The sequence below is a fragment of the Mus musculus genome, chromosome X (genome assembly GCF_000001635.26).
Source record: "Mus musculus strain C57BL/6J chromosome X, GRCm38.p6 C57BL/6J".
In the NCBI taxonomy this organism is placed as follows: domain Eukaryota; kingdom Metazoa; phylum Chordata; class Mammalia; order Rodentia; family Muridae; genus Mus; species Mus musculus.
The window spans coordinates 13,588,288-13,606,084 of record NC_000086.7 but is presented as its reverse complement, the minus strand read 5'-3'; the positions used below and the strand labels follow the sequence as shown (position 1 = coordinate 13,606,084).

At 37.8% G+C, this 17,797-nt stretch overlaps 1 protein-coding gene across 23 annotated transcripts in view; it reads left to right on the top strand.

Moving 5' to 3' along the window:
* Cask (calcium/calmodulin-dependent serine protein kinase (MAGUK family)) overlaps positions 1-17,797 on the top strand; it is a 329,704-nt gene that overhangs the window by 240,699 nt on the left and 71,208 nt on the right. For 17 of the 23 annotated variants that reach the window (XM_011247437.2, XM_011247436.3, XM_011247435.3 and 14 more), the window contains exons 10-11: positions 5,629-5,728; positions 9,382-9,399. In XM_011247437.2, coding sequence (XP_011245739.1) covers positions 5,629-5,728; positions 9,382-9,399 — 118 coding nt within the window. The remainder of the gene's footprint in view (positions 1-5,628; positions 5,729-9,381; positions 9,400-17,797) is intronic. The other 6 variants (XM_017318366.2, XM_011247434.2, XM_011247441.3 and 3 more) reach the window with 1 other exon arrangement.

The following is a 17,797-nucleotide window of genomic DNA, read 5'->3' as shown; positions in this document are numbered from 1 at the left end:
AGGAAACAGACATGCCATGCCAGGCATGTGGAGGTTGGAGGGCAGCTTGTACGAGGCAGGCACCTTTACCCACTGAACACTCTTGCCAGGCCTGAGGAACACTAAAAAAAAATGTATAAAACATTGAAAACTTTTACTGAATAATCCTTCTTATATTTCTTCCAAAGTAATTATGCTTAGACTTTTCTCACTACTTATTATCATTTCCCTCTAAATTATCTACAAGAAGTTTTTATACTTGTAGGATTATACTCACTTCCTTGTAACTATTTTCCACAAGTAATATAGCCATGTAACATACCAGACCCTTACTAGGTGCCTGAAAAATTTGTTTTGAATTGCATATATTCTGCTGTTTTATAAATAAATATGCTTCTAATAAATTATAATAAATCAGGCACATTAATATTTATAATAATTAATAATAAATGCAATAATTATAGTAATATGTTATTATAAAAGTCATTAAAACATTTAAATTATTGGTGCCTAGTATATTCCCTGTAATATTTTCATACAAGGAATGATTGTAAGTAACTAGAACTGAGGAAAGGCAAAACGAGTCTATGCTCCTCATGTGGGGCTCTTGGACCAGCAGATCAGCACCATCTGGAGCATATTAGAAATAGGAATTCCTAGGTTATAATATATTCAGATAAGAAAACACTTCCATTTGGAAAAAATAACACTATCTTTGTAGATGACGCAGTTCCATATTATAGAAAGTCCCAAGAAATTCCCTAGAAATAACAAGTTTATAACAAGTATAGGTTATGAGTCAGAACAAAATGATTCATATATATATATATATATATATATATATATATATATATATATATATATTACATCTATATCCACACATATTGAGCAATTAATAGTCTTAAGAAGAAATTAAGAAATAAGTCTATTCACTGCAACATAACAATGAAATGTTCAGAAATAAATCCAGCAAAATAAATACAAGATATATAAACTAATATTGCTGGGAGAAATTAGGAATCTAACTAAGTAAAGGGTGATTTATCTGGGAAGACTATGTTATCTAGGCTGCAAGGAAGATCTGTGCCCTGAGGTACAGGCTCCTTAAGTGGTATATTAGTTACATTCTCATTGCCGCAACAGAATACCTGACAAAACCAACTTTGGCTCACTGTTAGAGGGTATGGAGACATAACAGCAAGAGTATGAAAGAGTAGTCATGTTGTGCCCACAGTCAGGAAGCCAGAGAGATGAATGGTGGTAGCCCCTTCTCTTTACTCAGTCATAGTCCTGAGCCCGAGGAATGGTGCTGCCCACAATTAGGGCAGCTCTTCTTCCCTCCTCAGTTAATCCTCTCTAGGACACTCTCCTAGACTCACTGGCAGTGGTGATAGTTTTGGTGATTCCAAGTGCAGGCAAGTTGACAGTAGAAATGTAAGTATCATGACAAGGCACACTGTCTTCTAACCTAAGCATCAGCCACTAAAGGAGTTATAAACAAAGGGATGTTTGTTGGTATATGGCCTTGTCAATCTAGCAACAAGCTCAACAGGGTATCTGCTCTAAAAGTTATCCCCTTTGCTTCAGGAATTATTTTGACCCATAGAAAGCACATTTCTCTATAATGAAGCAAAATACATTATATATGCATGTATGAAATTCTAAAATAGTTTAAAATGTTTGCTAAGTTTAAAAAAATCTTTAATCAAAATAACATGTTTTGGGATAAAATATTTTCATCCCCTTCACTATCATTATTGATTTTTGTATACACAGAAGTTATCTATTATAACAATTTTCATTTCATTGTTTGTATTTAAAATAATTTCTATTAAACTGAAATATAATGGAACATAAATATAAGATTTGACCTTTAAAGGAAAAAATATATCTAAATAGAAGCAATAGTCTATGTTTGAGTGAATTAACTGCAATCAATTTAGGAAGTGGTAGTTTGAGCCAAGCAGGGTGTTGCACTCCTGTAATCCCAGCACAAGTTCAAAGCTCTCCTAGGATATCTAGCCGTGCTGTTGCAAACCACCACCACCCCATCCAAAACTAGGGCTACAGTGAGTTGAAGCCAAGCAGTTCAATTAAGAGGATAAAGCCACTTATACTTTTAATATAGAAAGCAAGGAAGAACCTCCTCTCAAGAAGGCTCACATGAACTTTCCCCAACTGTGATTTCCTACATAGAGTCTACACAAGACTGAGGCCCTAAACATTTAGTCATAGGTGGCAGAGGGGCTCATGGGGCGCCAACCCACTCAAAGAAGCTAATGGCAGACTGAGACTGCTAGGGGAGAAGTCATCTTTCTCAGTGTAGTCACTGGTAAGTTACCCATGTTCCAGTGGATAGCTCGAACCTACATCCATGCAGGTGGCTCAGGTTAAGCCCCATGAAGTCACAAAGTAAAATCAGACAGAAGACAAAAAGGCGTGAAAGTAGGATAAGAACTTAGTGGGAGGATATAGGAGGTTGGGGTGGCCAAAAAATATTAAATACATGGAGAAATTGTCAAATAAGAAAATCAATTTATAAAGGAAATGAACACAAGGGAGATTTCTGAGAACTCTTTACAACTTCGTTGTTTTTGCAAATTGCAAATGTATACCTTATTATAAGAAAACACAGTTTAGGAATGCTATTTTAGTTCTTTAAAAGCAGAAAGTTGCAACTTTATCATAGTTTTTCCTAACAGATTTTAAATAGTATTAACTTAAAATTATGTTTCATCCTTAAAACATGCTAAAGTATACCTAATAAATTTGAAGAGATTTGTCAAAGTTGGATAAACCAGAAAAAAATAAGAGATGTTTATTTAAGCGATCATTTATATTGCTGTACCCAATAGGCTCTTCACTAGAAGTATACTATAGGAGTTGGCAAACAATGTCCAGGGAGTCTAGTCCACCCCACTACCTTGTGGAGGAATATAAAGTTTTATTAAAATTCAGTGTCATATATTCATTTACATTTTGTCTGTTGCTTTTGTGCTTTAATAACAGAGTTGAGTAGTAGCAAAATATGGACCCTTCAAAGCCTAAAATATTTATGCTCTGGCTCTTTACAGAGTTAAAAAAAAGTTAACTCCTAGAGGAATAAAAACTCCTAAATTAGGAAGACTAATCGATGGATCTCAGTTCTGACCATGGGTGATTGCATCTTTAATCATAACAGAGCACTAAGCCTGTCTGGACCTCAGTTTTCCCTCCTATGAGATGAATCCTTTTGAATGGCTCATCACCAAGATTGGGTCTCAAACTGTAATAAAATTCTGTGAATCTGAGCTGTTTTGAAACTGTTTTCCTGTTTCACATAATTGTCTTGCATTGGGTAGTAGAACCATATATGGTCACTGAACTGAGAAACTAAATAAGCCAAGCTTCTAGGAACTTATTGTTTCAAAGCTGTTTTTCTCTCAGGCTCTTTTAAGTACCAGTCTAAGTACTTGTTTATAGATCTTCAACTACAGAAGTAGTTGGGGAAAGCCTTTAGATGTAACACTAACATACAAAGAAACTCAGCTCAACTCACTTGGAAATAAAAAAAAAAAAATCTCTAAAATTCTGGTTTGGGTTTGTGGGAAATATGATTTGATACATAAGAATTCCATTCCACCTAGCTTTTAGGGAGCATGTATAATATGCAAAGTGAAATAAGATTCTTCTGTAGAAAGAAAATTCAACCTTCACTCTATTTTCCTATGTGACTGATAAAGTTCTGCAGAAAAGCTTCCTTGTTTTAGCCCCATACTGTGGGAAATGTAGGCAGTTGCATCAAATGGCAATTTCAAAACCACTTGTATTTTTTTGTGTGTGTGTGTTTTCCCCATTTTTTGTCTTTTTTGTTCTTGCTGCTGCTATTTCAAGACATGATCTTGCTATGTAGCCCAGGCTAGCCTGGACCTCCCAATCTTCCTGCCTCAACTGCAGGCATGCAACATCTTATTGGTTCTTCACTTCCTGTAGTCCATTTTTCAAGTAATATTTATAGAAACTTAATGTGATCCCCCAAAATTAGACCTTGTGGAAATGCTGCTAACATTGTCATGTATGTACCAACAAGTGCCTACATGCATGGCAGATTTATCTTTCCTTGCAGAAAACTCATGAGCTTAATATTTAAAATTTACATAGAAACTATGATAGACTTAGACCACTTCAGTGATTTGATATTTAAACTAAGTGAACAATTCTATGTAGAGCAGTAGAAGATTCACTCATGTTCTGCCTCTGTTTTAGTGGGCTCAGTAATGATTTATACTTCCAGAATGTCCAACAGTTTTCAAAGCACTTTTGTTTACATTAAGACTTTAGGCAATGTAAAATAAGGCACATCCCCTTTCATACTCTAAGTTTACAGATTATAAGACCTAGAGAGGAAATGAGGAGATCAATAGCTCAGTCAGAAAAGTACTTCCTGCACAAGCATGAGAACTGAGTTCCGTTCCTAGCACCACATAAGAATACACCTAAGGCCAGCACTGAGGCCTCTGGGACAAGAGAGAATACACAAACGTGCCCTGGGGCAGAGACAAGAGGATCCCTGGGGCCCGCTGACCAGCCCAGCCCAGCCTAGTCTCATCAGCAAGTCCCTGTTCCCAGTGAGACTCTGTTGCAGAAAACAAGTGGCTGACTCCTGAGGAATGACACCTAGTGTAGACCTCTGGCCCTTACATGCACATATGCATGCACATTCATATAAACATGCTCAAATACACATATGTACGCATACACCATGCAAGAACAGGAAAACCTAGAAAGTATGAATGATCTACTCAAGCAATGCTGTGGAGCCAGAACATGACGAAGCTAGAAAGCAAGCATAGCAACTATGAGTCTTCCTATTGCTAAAACAGTAACTCACATTGCTGTCCCACACAGTAGTCCTAAAGATGGCAGCACTCTGGATGACAAAGCTTCTCTCCTATGGTTCAGTGGGTCTTCTCTGTGGCTTCTAGAACCCATCTGTAACCAGGTATGATGTTGCGTGTCTGTAATACCAGACCTTGGGAAGAGGTAAAGATAATTGGATCAAGAGTTTGGGGCAGCCTCACCTACATAGCAAATTCAAGGCCAACCTGTACTTCATGATATCTAGTCTCAAAACAAATTTACATGTAGTTGATTCAGATGTGCAGTCTGATAGAGAGTTGATGTGCGAGAGTAACATAGTCATTGTTACACAAAGAAAGCAGGGAGAAAAATGAGAAACTCATAATCCTCAATGATACCATTGTTAACATGCTGATATATGCTTATTAGTTTATAATTGTTAACTATTTTTCCAAAAAAAGAAATCAGAATATGCACTGTTTTGAAACCTTTTAAAAAATATGATTTATTACAAGAATCTTCCTATTTCATTAAATAACCTTCTACAGCATCATTTTATGACAGAATTTTGTACCATTTAATATATGTGCAAGTCCAAAATGTAATTAGTTTATACACTTCATTCTGCATATGGAATTCATGTCAAGTATTCCGAAGTTGTTTTGTGACACCCCCCCCCACCCTCTCTTCTAGCCAACGTGACTTACAAATGTCACTTTCTGACTAATCCTTAAGCTTAGAATAACAATTAGTAATGCCTTATGTTTGCATGTTTGTTGTAATTGTGTACTTTTTCATCTTCTCCTGCAGGGTGCAGTACTAGCTGCTGTGTCAAGTCACAAATTCAATTCCTTCTATGGGGACCCTCCTGAAGAGTTGCCAGATTTCTCCGAAGACCCTACCTCCTCAGGTAACTGGGTAATTTGCTCTTCACCAGTGGGAATCACTTGCCATCTCTTTTCTCTTCCATTCTGAATAGTCTTTGTGGGACTATTTAGTCAAGTCCTCTGAGAGATTCTAAGGAAGTTTGTCACCCACAAAATCATACTTACATATGTCTGGTTCCTCTTTATTTGAATACCAAAACTGTCCTCTCTGAATGCTCCCAAACCAACATTATGCCAGTTTCTTTTTTACCTCAATACTTCTTCCCCTTTGTACAGTCCAAACTCTGAACTGCATTTCCTTCCCTCTATTGTTGTAGTTAGATTCACTGGATCTCGATGATCATCTTCTCCCACTGCAAAACCTTCTAATGTCCTGCTTTGTTTATTTACTTAGCTCTCTTTTGTTTATTTACTTAGCTCCTGACTCATATGTCATCTGGCCTCAGCTTTACTTCTGTTAGAGACGAAAATTTTATGTGGTGGAATTTTCCCCTCTGATTTGATTTTTTTTCTATTCTTCTTTAAACTGGCTTCTTTAATATTTGCGTATGAGCATTAGAAACTTGACTCAGGACTCGTCCTACAGCATGAGTAGTATGTCCTACAGTCAGCAGTAGAAGAGTGCTTTTCCCTGGAGGGTCTGGAATTGTCTGTCAGTGCTTAGCTTCTGCCCTCTTCTCATGCACATACAGATTCAAAAGCTCTTGCCAATCAGTATGTACCTATACCATATGCAAATGACCAGACTGAGTTTCCTAGTCCAGCAGGTGTGTGCTTCCTCCTTTTGTCTTTTACAAATCGGGATATGACTCTTCCTCTTTTGAGCAAAGGTGATTTCCAAACATATTCAGAAACTTAGAGAAGTGACTGGGCTTCCTCTTGTGCTGTGGCATGGTTGTGACTGGCCACGTCCTCTGGATCACTTCATCTCTGCCCTTCTTTTCTTCCTACTATATGTTGTTCCCATCCCCTGGACCATTTTTAGAAGTTGAACATCTCCCTCTGGCTTTCAGCATAGATTACAGTTGGCCCTATTTAGGGAACATGGATCCAGGCATAATTTTTATTTTGTATCTGTGATGACATGAAAGAGGCACAGCTTTACTATATTTAGAATAAATTATCTCTTCAGGATTTATGGTCAACGACTATCACTTTCATTTTTGAAATGAGCCTAGAAAACAGTATAGTCCTTAATCTTGAGAATTTGCCTTTAATTAATATTTTCCTCTGCCCACTGACAACTTAATAGCACCTTAAGTGTTCTTTTCCTGGAAGAATTGAAATTTTTCTTTACAAAAAGAAATTATATTTGTAAACATGCTTGCTTATATTAAATATATTTTATCACCTGGTCCTCTTTAGTATATTTTTTAAATGATTTGATTGAAACAGTTCCTTTAGTGTAAATCTATGTTTTTAAACAAGCAAACAAACAGCAACAACAACAACAAAACCTTCCACCGTCTTGTAGGCTGCCTTCAGGATTTCATATTAATTGTTTCCAATTGAACATTTCTTCTTCGCTTTCCTTTCCTGCAGTCTCACTTTGTTACATTCTTTTTTCGTCTCTTTAATTCTGGGTACGTCATGATCTTCTAAGCAGTATATATTTTATTTATTTTTTTTGATAACTTTGGGTTGGAAGGCGATTTTTTTTATTTCTTTTTTTAATTAGGTATTTATTTCATTTACATTTCCAATGTTATCCCAAAAGTCCCCCACAAGTTCCCCCACCCACTCCCCCACCCACCCACTCCCACTTCTTGGCCCTGGCGTTCCCCTGTACTGGGGCATATAAAGTTTGCACGACCAATGGGCCTCTCTTTCCACTGATGGCCGACTAGGCCATCTTCTGCTACATATGCAGCTAGAGACATGAGCTCTGGGGGTACTGGTTACTTCATATTGTTGTTCCACCTATAGGGTTGCAGATCCCTTTAGCTCCTTGGTTACTTTCTCTAGCTCCTCCATTGGGGGCCCTGTGATCCATCCAATAGCTGACTGTGAGCATCCACTTCTGTGTTTGCTAGGCCCCGGCATAGTCTCACAAGAGACAGCTATATCTAGCAGTGTATATTTTAAATGGCCATGGTAAATATCTGTAAAGGACTTTTTCAGTGATGCTATCTGGGTGCTACAAGCGAAAAGTAGAATTAGAATCAAGTGAAAAGTAAAATTAAAATCTAAATGGAAATCACTACCCCAAGTAAAGGAGACATTTTTATGTGGTCAGAAGTCAGAAGCAAAGGAGATTTTTAAAGACAAGTGTAATGTTTTCGTACACATTTCACATAGCTATCAGAAATCATACATTTCCAAAATTAATTTTTAATGCTAAGCAAATTGAGGAAGGCATTCTGCCCTAATCAACAGTATTAACCGAGAGCCATCTGCCAGCCCATGGCCTTTCTGCAGCCAACAGTAGTGTATCAGCTTCAGAAAGCTGTTTATGTATTTTATCTGGACTCAAAGCTTTGCACTTTTGTAAATGAAAATATCTACATTTGTTTTTCATTATTTCCATCTCATTTTTGGTATTTTCATTGCTTTCTAAACCTAAAAAAAAAAATCTTCCTTTTATCCTTATGCTTGTTTATTTCAAATTCCCAAAGTAACCCTTTTCCTGTCTTGATGTTTGGATTTGTACGGGTTTGTTTTACACTGAAAAAAACCAGGAGCACTTTCTGTAATTACCTGCAAGTGCATCCAAGCCTGAGATACGAGAAAGAAATGACTGCAGAGCATACGCTTGTAGGGTGCTGACTGTATCTACCTGGACCATGGAGTTTTAATACCAAAATGTTCCTTGAAAGCATGACATGAAATTTCTTAGGAGAAGCCACCTAGCTACTGACCTAGTTTCCTTTCTAGTGCTGTGATAAAGACCATGACCAAAAGTAACTTAGGGAGGAGAGGGTTCACCTTAAAGTCTACAGTCCATCATCAAAGGAGGTTGGGAAGGGCTGGGAAGATACAAGAGAACAGTGTATTTCACCAGCTTCCTATTCTCTAAATGTACTGTCTTTGTGTTCCACATTACAAAATACCTTTTCCAGTCTAATGAAATTATAGTGGGTCCATTTTAAAAAATATAAGCCTACCAAAAGTAATAATTGTCCATCCCAATTTTGTCCCCCAATATTTTTTTCAAAATTCCTTCTACAACATTCTGAAGTTTGGGGACAGTAACTAAAACTGCTTAGCCACAAAATGCAGCATGTTGTTTCCTTAAATTAAAATTACTAACAAATAAGAGTATGCATTTGAGAAATGTGAGTATTTAAAATCACATTCTAAAAAGTAATCAGCGCCACAGCCTACCATCCAGAGAGAAGCTGAACATGTTCAGGTGTGTCATTGTAATACAAAATAATTTTTTTCTGAAAAATACTTTTCCATTTTGATTATTGAAGTTTATTCATTATGCTTTTACTGGATTAATCTTATGATAAACAGTATCTTGTTGCTTTGTTACTTAATTAAAATGAAAATGTTCTCATATTTCAAAGCAAAGCATTTAGAATGAGATCAGAGTAATGTCTGAAATTGGGTGGGGGGGTCAGCATGGGGGCTGTGCTTGTGGATTATCTAAAGGACCCAACTATGGCTTAATGACCTGCTTGCTCTAAAATCATAACGTTTGTCCTTTGTCCATATGCTGCCTTCCTCCTAGGACTTCTAGCAGCAGAAAGTAGGTATCCCTTTGTTTTCCTCTAAGGTTTATCTTTATGCAAAAGTGTTTGGCTCTGCATGGTTCATAATTGGCTTGACTTTTTCCATGGCTGCTTGTGTTTAGATGTTTAAAAGTGAATTTTAACACTGTCTGACCATAAAATAAAAACTTGTATATATTGATTTTCTGGGGCATTGTTATACAGCTGAATTTCTCAATTCTTTCAAGGGGTAGGGAGGAGGCAGTGTTAAAATTTCAACTATATTTAATATTATTTCACATTTGAAATTCAAACACGAATATATTCATTCTGGGGAAAAGGTAACATTTTATTTTGAAGTTGGCTCCCAAGAAAACTTTTAGGGTAAGTGAGTTTTTCTTTCGACAATTTTGTTACACATGAATGGTTTTTATTACTGATACAAAAGTCATTCTGTTTATCATTGTTGGGCTGTGAAGTAAACTCTGAAATTGTCTTTTAACAACCCCCATCATCAGATACAGTGGCCGGGAAACATACAGGTATACTGATACAGTCTCACACTCATGGAAACTGAGGCAGGAAGGTAACAAGTTAGAGACCAGTCTTGGCTATGTAGTGAGACCTTGTTGCAGAAAATAAATAACAAGTAAGAGTAATAATAGATATCCTTTAACTGCAAAGAGATATAATTTGAATATGTAAAAAATTAAGCTGTACAAAATATGCACAAACAGAACATACACAAACAACAATGTGTTTGGGGGTTTTGTGTGTGTGTGTGTGTGTGTGTGTGTGTGTGTGTGTAAAACTGAAGTTGTCCCAATAAAGAGGGTAGATTACAACAATATTAGTATTTAAAATGCAATTAAAATTTAAAATTTACCTCAAAGTAATGCTGACTAAAGGAAAGTAATGAGACAAAGATAAATTAGAAAATGTGGGTGCTAACAATGAACTGAGTTGCCACTTTTGTTGCATTTACTATTTATAGCTAAAATTATAATACAAAAATCTCACCATATACTAGTGGTTTGTGGCTGAGAAAGGCAGCACCTGTGGATCACAAGTAGGGTATGGCTTTGCTAAGTGCCTCTGCCCACCTTTCAGAATTTTGCAGCTCACACAGTAGTTAATAGAAATTTTCGGTTTTTATTGGATAATTTACTTATTTACATTTCAGATGTTATCCCCTTTCCTGGTTTCCCCTCCAGAAAACCCCTATCCCATCCCCCACCCCTGCTTCTATGGGGGTGTTCCCACTCCCACCTCCCCACCCTGGCATTCTCCTACACTGAGGCATCAAGTCTTCACAAGACCAAGGGCCTCTCCTCCCATTGATGCCAGATAAGGCCCCTTCCCTTCGGCTCCTTCAGTCCTTCCCCTAACTCTTCCATTGGGTTCCCAGTGCTCAGCCCAAAGGTTGGCTGCGAGCATCCACATCTGGATTGGTCAGGCTCTGACAGAGGCTCTCAGGAGACAACTGTATCAGACTCCTGTCAGCAAGCACTTCTTGGCATCAGTAATAGTGTCTGGGTTTGGTGTCTGTATATGGGATAGATTCCCAGGACGGGCAGTCTCTGGATGGCCTTCAAAGTGTGGAATAGAAAATTTCTAATCTTCACTGGCTGTGGGCTTGTCAACAAGGCTGTTCACAACCCATCAGCTTGCTGCCCCAAATAAATGACTAAGGGGAAGGCAGGGGTTGTTCCTCATTGTTCCCAAGACAAGGAACAGTTTTTTAACCTTGCATCAGAAGTAACATTCTCTATGCTCAGGCCCCATGCCAGGAGAAGTAGTTGTGTGATAAACAGCAGGGGACTGGATCTTAGGGGTTCAGAGGCTAATGACATATCCATGCCGGTGACTATAAGAATGGAAATCAATCAAGCAATTAATCTATTCTTCCCCTCCCTCCTTCCTCTCCCCTTTCCCTTTTTCTCTCTTCTATCCTTTTTTAGTCAGCCACATCTATCACCATATTTGGGAAGGAACATCCTATCGGTCATACCTACCAGTCTGTATAAATAACAATGCAAATGAGCATTTAAGGCTAGCAGAATATTGTCAAAATACTTTGAAAAATGGTGCTCAAAAATGTTACTACTTGTGCCTAGTGGTGCACACCTTTAATCCCAGAACTCAGGAGGCAGAGACAGGTGGATCTCTACAATTTCAAGTCCAACCTGGTCTACATAGTGAGTTCCAGGACAGACAGAGATCTTGTCTAGTTTATTAAAAGAAAAAAACTAAAAAAGAATATTACTACTTGGAAACAGACTATTTTAATAAACATAATGTCACTAGAATTGTAGCCCTTGTATGCTGACAAAATGTATATGTAGAATTCCTTAAGAAACTTAAGCTAAATACATTTTTGAGGTGCCTGTGCCATAATCTACACAACAAGAATCTAAGACATTTACTATCATATCCAAGTTTTCACAACTAGAATTGGATATAGTACACCTGCCAGCGCTCAAAATGCAGTTTCCACTGTGAGGTTCACTGTTGCTTATAACATGATTGAAAGCCTGAATTTGCTTTATTTTCATGCATTGGAAATAAAAGCTGTTGGCTAGGGGATGGTGGTGAGAAGAAACAGACTGCAGGTTGACAAGGGGGGATATTTTTTGAGTGATAACACTGTACACTTAAATTGGTAAGTTTAAATTAATAATGTATACTTCAGTAAGGAAAAAAATGAGACCAGGTCTCTCACTATGTAGCCCTGGCTAGCCTGGGATTCACTGTGTAGTAGACCAAACTGGCTTTCAACTCAGAGATCTACCTTTCTCTGTCTCCTGATGCTGGCATTAAAGGCATATGCCACCACACCTGGAAAGACAAATTTTTTCAGCATTATATTACTTGGCTGGGGACAGGGTTCCCACCTATAATCACAGCTCCCAAAGGTGGCTGAGACAGGATAATCATAACTTCAAGAGCAGCCTGAGCTGCATAATGAGACCCTGCCTCAGGAAAGGTATCATGTTGCAAGGGAGAGTGCATGTGTAGTGGTGTAGTGGTGCATTAGTGAGCCACTCGTGGGATAGGCATAGTTCTACATGTAAACAAGAAATGCACGTGGATCTTCCCTGAAACAACTGCCAGGTAAATGTGGGAGCACCAAAGCCCATTAAATGGTAAACTTAACATGCGTGTACTTTGCTGTATTTGAATTGTATCTGAGAGAAGAATTGAAATCTTCGCTGAAGTCTCTATGAGGAAGTGACTGGTGTCAGCCATTCTGCCACTTACTGTAACAATGAGAAATGTGATGAATTGCCAGATGGATAGCTGGTGATACATGTGATAAAGCATACAGTAAGCTGTGGCCTATGTGGTTGTCAGACTTTCTGCCTGCTTGGAATTGCTCAGAGTTTGCTCTGTGTGGGGAAAAGGGTTTGAGAGAGAGCCCACATCAGCGCTGAGAACCTCTTAGTTTAAACAGTATTCTGTTTATTTTTCTGTCGTCCTTTTGGGTTTATTTTTACTTGGTAAAATTTTTTTGTGAGACTTTTCCACTCTTATAATGAAACTGCTCTGTATCCCAAGCTTTGATTGGCCTTAAAAACATATTCCTCTTTAAATAAATAGACCTAAAAAACATTTTTAAAGTAGTTGATATATTTATGCTATTTTGACTGTTGTTTCATAATAGTAAGAGAAGACTTTTCAGAAAACCTTTCTTAGAAGTGAGATTCTTTGGAAAAGGATAAGTGTTTAAAATTCAGTTGTATAGTTTTTCAATCTGAATTTTTAGAAACAAGATTGATTATTGAATGAACAGTGGAAAATGTTACCCTAAGACAGGTATAATTGCTTTTAGTAAATTTGCCAATGAAAAAGTTTGGGCCAAGTCTGGGCCAGCAGATTGGTCAGTGGATAACAAATATTGCTCTTACAGAGGACACAAGTTCTGTTCCCAGGACCCACATCGGGTGATTCATAAGAGAATTCATAACTCCAGCTCATCTCGCTTTCACAGGCACATGTACACAGGTATATATAGCCATGCACATACTCACATAAATAATAATTTTTTTTTAAAAGGCAAGTAGTGGTGACACATGCCTTTAATCTCAGCACTCAGGAGACAGATTTCTGAGTTCAAGGCCAGCATGATCTACAGAGTGATTTTTCAGGATACCCACGGCTACACAGAAAAACCCTGTCTTGAAAAACAAATGATAAAAATAAAAGTGTGGCCCAAATGCTAAAAAGAACCTCATATGGTAAATACAAATTGGAATTAAGAAGAAAATAGAGTTATTGCAAAGCACAGCATTACTGAACACATGATTCAGGTGCATTGCTGAAGGTAATCTGTGGTTTGAGGTAATAGAGAAGAGCACTGCAACAGGAGTCCCAGGTGGGTGCTGGGATTCATTCCTCTGCTCCCTGTCTGTTTGTGGCCCTTGGATAGGTTATTGAACCCTCATAATATGCCTCTAGTTTTTCAAATACAAAAGCACTTGCCTACATAGCAGGTTATTGTAAAGTCACATAAGATAGCAAGGATAAAAACATAAATTGTCATATGTGTGTTATTATGAAGATAATTTCCATTATGATTTTTTTTTCTGTGCATGGTAGCTCACACCTGTAATCCCATCTCTTGGGACCACGAGACAAGAAAATCAGGAACTTGAGGTCATCCTGAACTATATAGTGAGACTCTATGTCCAAAAAAATATTTTTTTCCTATGGGTAAACCATCTATTCTAATCCTTACCTCTAAATTCTTAAAAATTTGTTCAGGAAAAATCAAGGACCCTTTGAAGCATCCTTCTCAACCAGACATTCTAAAAGTCTAGCCCAAAACACAAGAGCTGATAGGGTGTCTGTGGTTATGCCATTAGATAGCTATCTCCTAGAGAAAGCTTGTGAACTACTTAATGGCTGATTTTTGTAAGGCAGTTAGAATTTACTCTAGGGTTTTATAGGGAAAACATCATCTTCAATCTTGGAAAAGAATGCCTGGTTCCTATATGACAATATTGATCTACAGTGAATACTAGTAACTGCTTAAACGTGTGTGTCTGTGTGTCTGTGTGTCTGTGTGTCTGTGTGTGTCTGTGTGTGTGATTGCCACTACAACCTGTTTTTAAAATCTGAAGCAACAGCAATGGGGAAGCCCTACCAAAGTCTTTGTGTCCATTCATTTTTTAAATTTTTTTAATTAGGTATTTTCCTCATTTACATTTCAAATGATATTCCAAAAGTCCCCCATACCCTACCCCCCCCCCACTCCCATACCCACCTACCTTCTTGGCCCTGGCATTCCCCTGTACTGAGGCATATAAAGTTTGCAAGACCAAAGGGCCTCTCTTCCCAGTGATGGCAGACTAGGCCATCTTCTGATACATATGCAGCTAGAGACACGAGCTCCTGGGGGTACTGATTAGTTCATATTGTTGTTCCATCTATAGGGTTGCAGATCCCTTTAGCTCCTTTGGTACTTTCTCTAGCTCCTCCACTGGGGGCCCTGTGTTCCATCTTATAGATGACTGTGAGCATCCACTTCTGTGTTTGCCAGGCACCAGCATAGCCTCACAAGAGACAGCTATATCAGGGTCCTTTCAGCAAAATCTTGCTGGCGTATGCAATGGTGTCAGCGTTTGGAGGCTGATTATGGGATGGATCCCCGGGTGTGGCAGTCTCTAGATGGTCCATCCTTTCATCTCAGCTCCAAACTTTGTCTCTGTAACTTCTTCCATGACCTGAAAAAGTGTCCATTCATTTTTATTACTTTTTTTTTCATTGAAACATGGTAGGTCTTTTAGATGGGCTTGGTACATGATTAGAGATACCTGTTGTACACATTTGTCAGACCTAAAATGTGTTTTGTGGTTCTGCTGGTCAAACCCAAAGAAAGAAAAAACAAGACTGCAGGACATGGTGGTACAAGCAGAGGCCGGAGGATCTCTCAGTATAAGTCCCAGGCCAGCCAGGGCCACATAGTGAGTGACTCGCTGTCTCCAAAAGGATGAGAGAGAGAGAGAGAGAGAGAGAGAGAGAGAGAGAGAGAGAGAGAGAGAGAGAGAGAGAGAGAGAGAAAAGAAGAAGAAGAAGAAGAAGAAGAAGAAGAAGAAGAAGAAGAAGAAGAAGGAGAAGGAGAAGGAGAAGGAGAAGGAGAAGAAGAAGGAGGAGGAGAAGAAGAGGAGGAGGAGGGAGGGAGGGAGGGAGGGAGGGGGAGGGGAGAAAGCCTTGGGTTCAATCCCCAGCTCTGCAAAAAATAACAATAGTGGCCAAAGGTGAAGAAAGATTTTATGATTGGACAAAAACATTCATTCAATTTAAAAGATGGAAGGGAAATAAATTAAAACAATAGTTCTCCTATATAATTGCAAAAACTTGAAGTTAGGGACCTTTTGCAGAGCTGGAAATAGGTAACTTGCATACAACTGAAGAAATGCCCCGCTTTGTCCATTAAATGAATCCTGTTTGTGTATAAGCTATGACTATAATAAGTCACTTCAGAAGTGACAGGTAAGGAGGTTTAGTAGGCCACTGGAGACCATGGGAATGCAGGCTAATAGATGTCTTCGATGTTTTCAGAAAGATAACCATCCGCTGGCCCCATCAGCAGATACATCCCTTGGTTAAGATGGGGGCTTCCTGCTCATCCCCCTCCCCAGTCCTATCCCAGGACTATTCACTTCAAGGTGTAGTTTGCCTATTGCCTACACCAACCTGAGAGTCCCTTGAGGCCTTGAGAGCATATTTCTGTTTTCCTTGAAGCCCTTACCTAGTACCTGGCCAAAGGAGGAACATTCAGTTCAGTAAGGAACCTGGTCATTATCTGACCCAGTAGGGTAAAGTTGTATTGGCTAGTAATAGAAACTAAAGAATTGGGAGTTGTTGTTATTGTGAATTCTCTTTTGATAACCTCAGTATCATTTTATTCCACTAGCCATGATGTGGTTTGGAGAACCAAAGATTCATAAGGACATTGGTGACTACTTTTTTTTCTACATGTTCTCTTTCCAAATCTTTCAATAAGGGAACAAAATTGATTTTGTGCTATTTTACAAGGGTTTGTTGTTATTATTCTTTGGGGCTCTTGTTTGTTTTGCTTTTGTTTGTTTGTTTGTTTGTTTGTTGCTACACTGAGCAAGGTAAAAAATCCAAAGAGGAGGATTGTGTCCTTACATCTTTAGGAATACCAGGGACAATGGGAGCTAATTCCTACCTTGTATCTTTTTATTCCATTTGATATCTCCTTAAGGTTCCTGGTGAAAAATCTCAATAGCCTGATAGGCATAAATTATCCAAAATTTAAAAGTACCAATAGTTACTTCCCAACAAATAAATGATTAAACTGGCATATCTGTGCCATGGATTATACAACTAAGCAATGAAGGAGAAACTGGATGACTACAGGGACGTATGCTAGGGTTCAAAAATAAAGAAGAGCCAATCTCCAAAGATCATATGCTATGTGATTTCATTTAGATAGCCTCCCTAAAACAGCAAAATTAGAGAAGTGGAAAACAGGTTGTTGGTTGTCAGGAATTAGGAAAGAGCAGAATGGGAGGCAAATGAATGGGTCTAAGGCATCATGACAATGCCTTGTAGGGATGGATGTTTTGTAGCTTATTGTATATGTCATTACATATGTCACCATATTGTATATTACATATGTCACCATCCTGACTGTGATATCTACTAAGTTCTTTTTCAGATGGTATTTTCAGAGAAACTTAAATCTTTGTGTCATTTTTTACAAGTACATTACATCTATAACTGTCTCAAAATAAAGACAGATTTTTAAAATAGTCACAGTAGTTTTCATGTGGAATGACACATGATTTGTGACTTAAACACCAAAATTTAATGTAACTAAATAGCACTACAAATATAAGTAGCTTATGCAGCAATTTGTTTTTGCTGTTGTAGAAACCTTGGAACATATGAGCAAAAAACAGGGTGAACTATGTAAGAAAATGATAACTACTGTTAGACTTCTGCTGTATTTAGATTTATTTTTTCCACTGTGTGTGTGTCTATATGTCTGTCTGTCTTGTTTTTTTTACTATAATTAGGGAAATATAAGTTCCATGGTTTTGTGTCTACTTTTCTAAATTTTATATTATAAGAATTCTCCTATGTCTTTAAATTTTTTTCAAAAACAATTTTCATTCATCTATACATGTCATTATGTAAGCATCCTAATAATTTACGTGATCATTGTCTATTAAATTTATCTTTCATTTATAAGATAAACATCCTTGTACAGAATCCTTCTATTTTTCTCTTTAGGGTAGATTTTTGCAAATGAAATTAGCACATTGAAACACATAGACATTTAAGGGTTTTGGTATATGTTGCCTGGTTACCTTCTGGGGAAATAACCCTGATTTACATTCTCACCAATAAACACATTGTAATATTAGGGTAGGAACTGAGAAGAAGAAGAACTAGAAACAG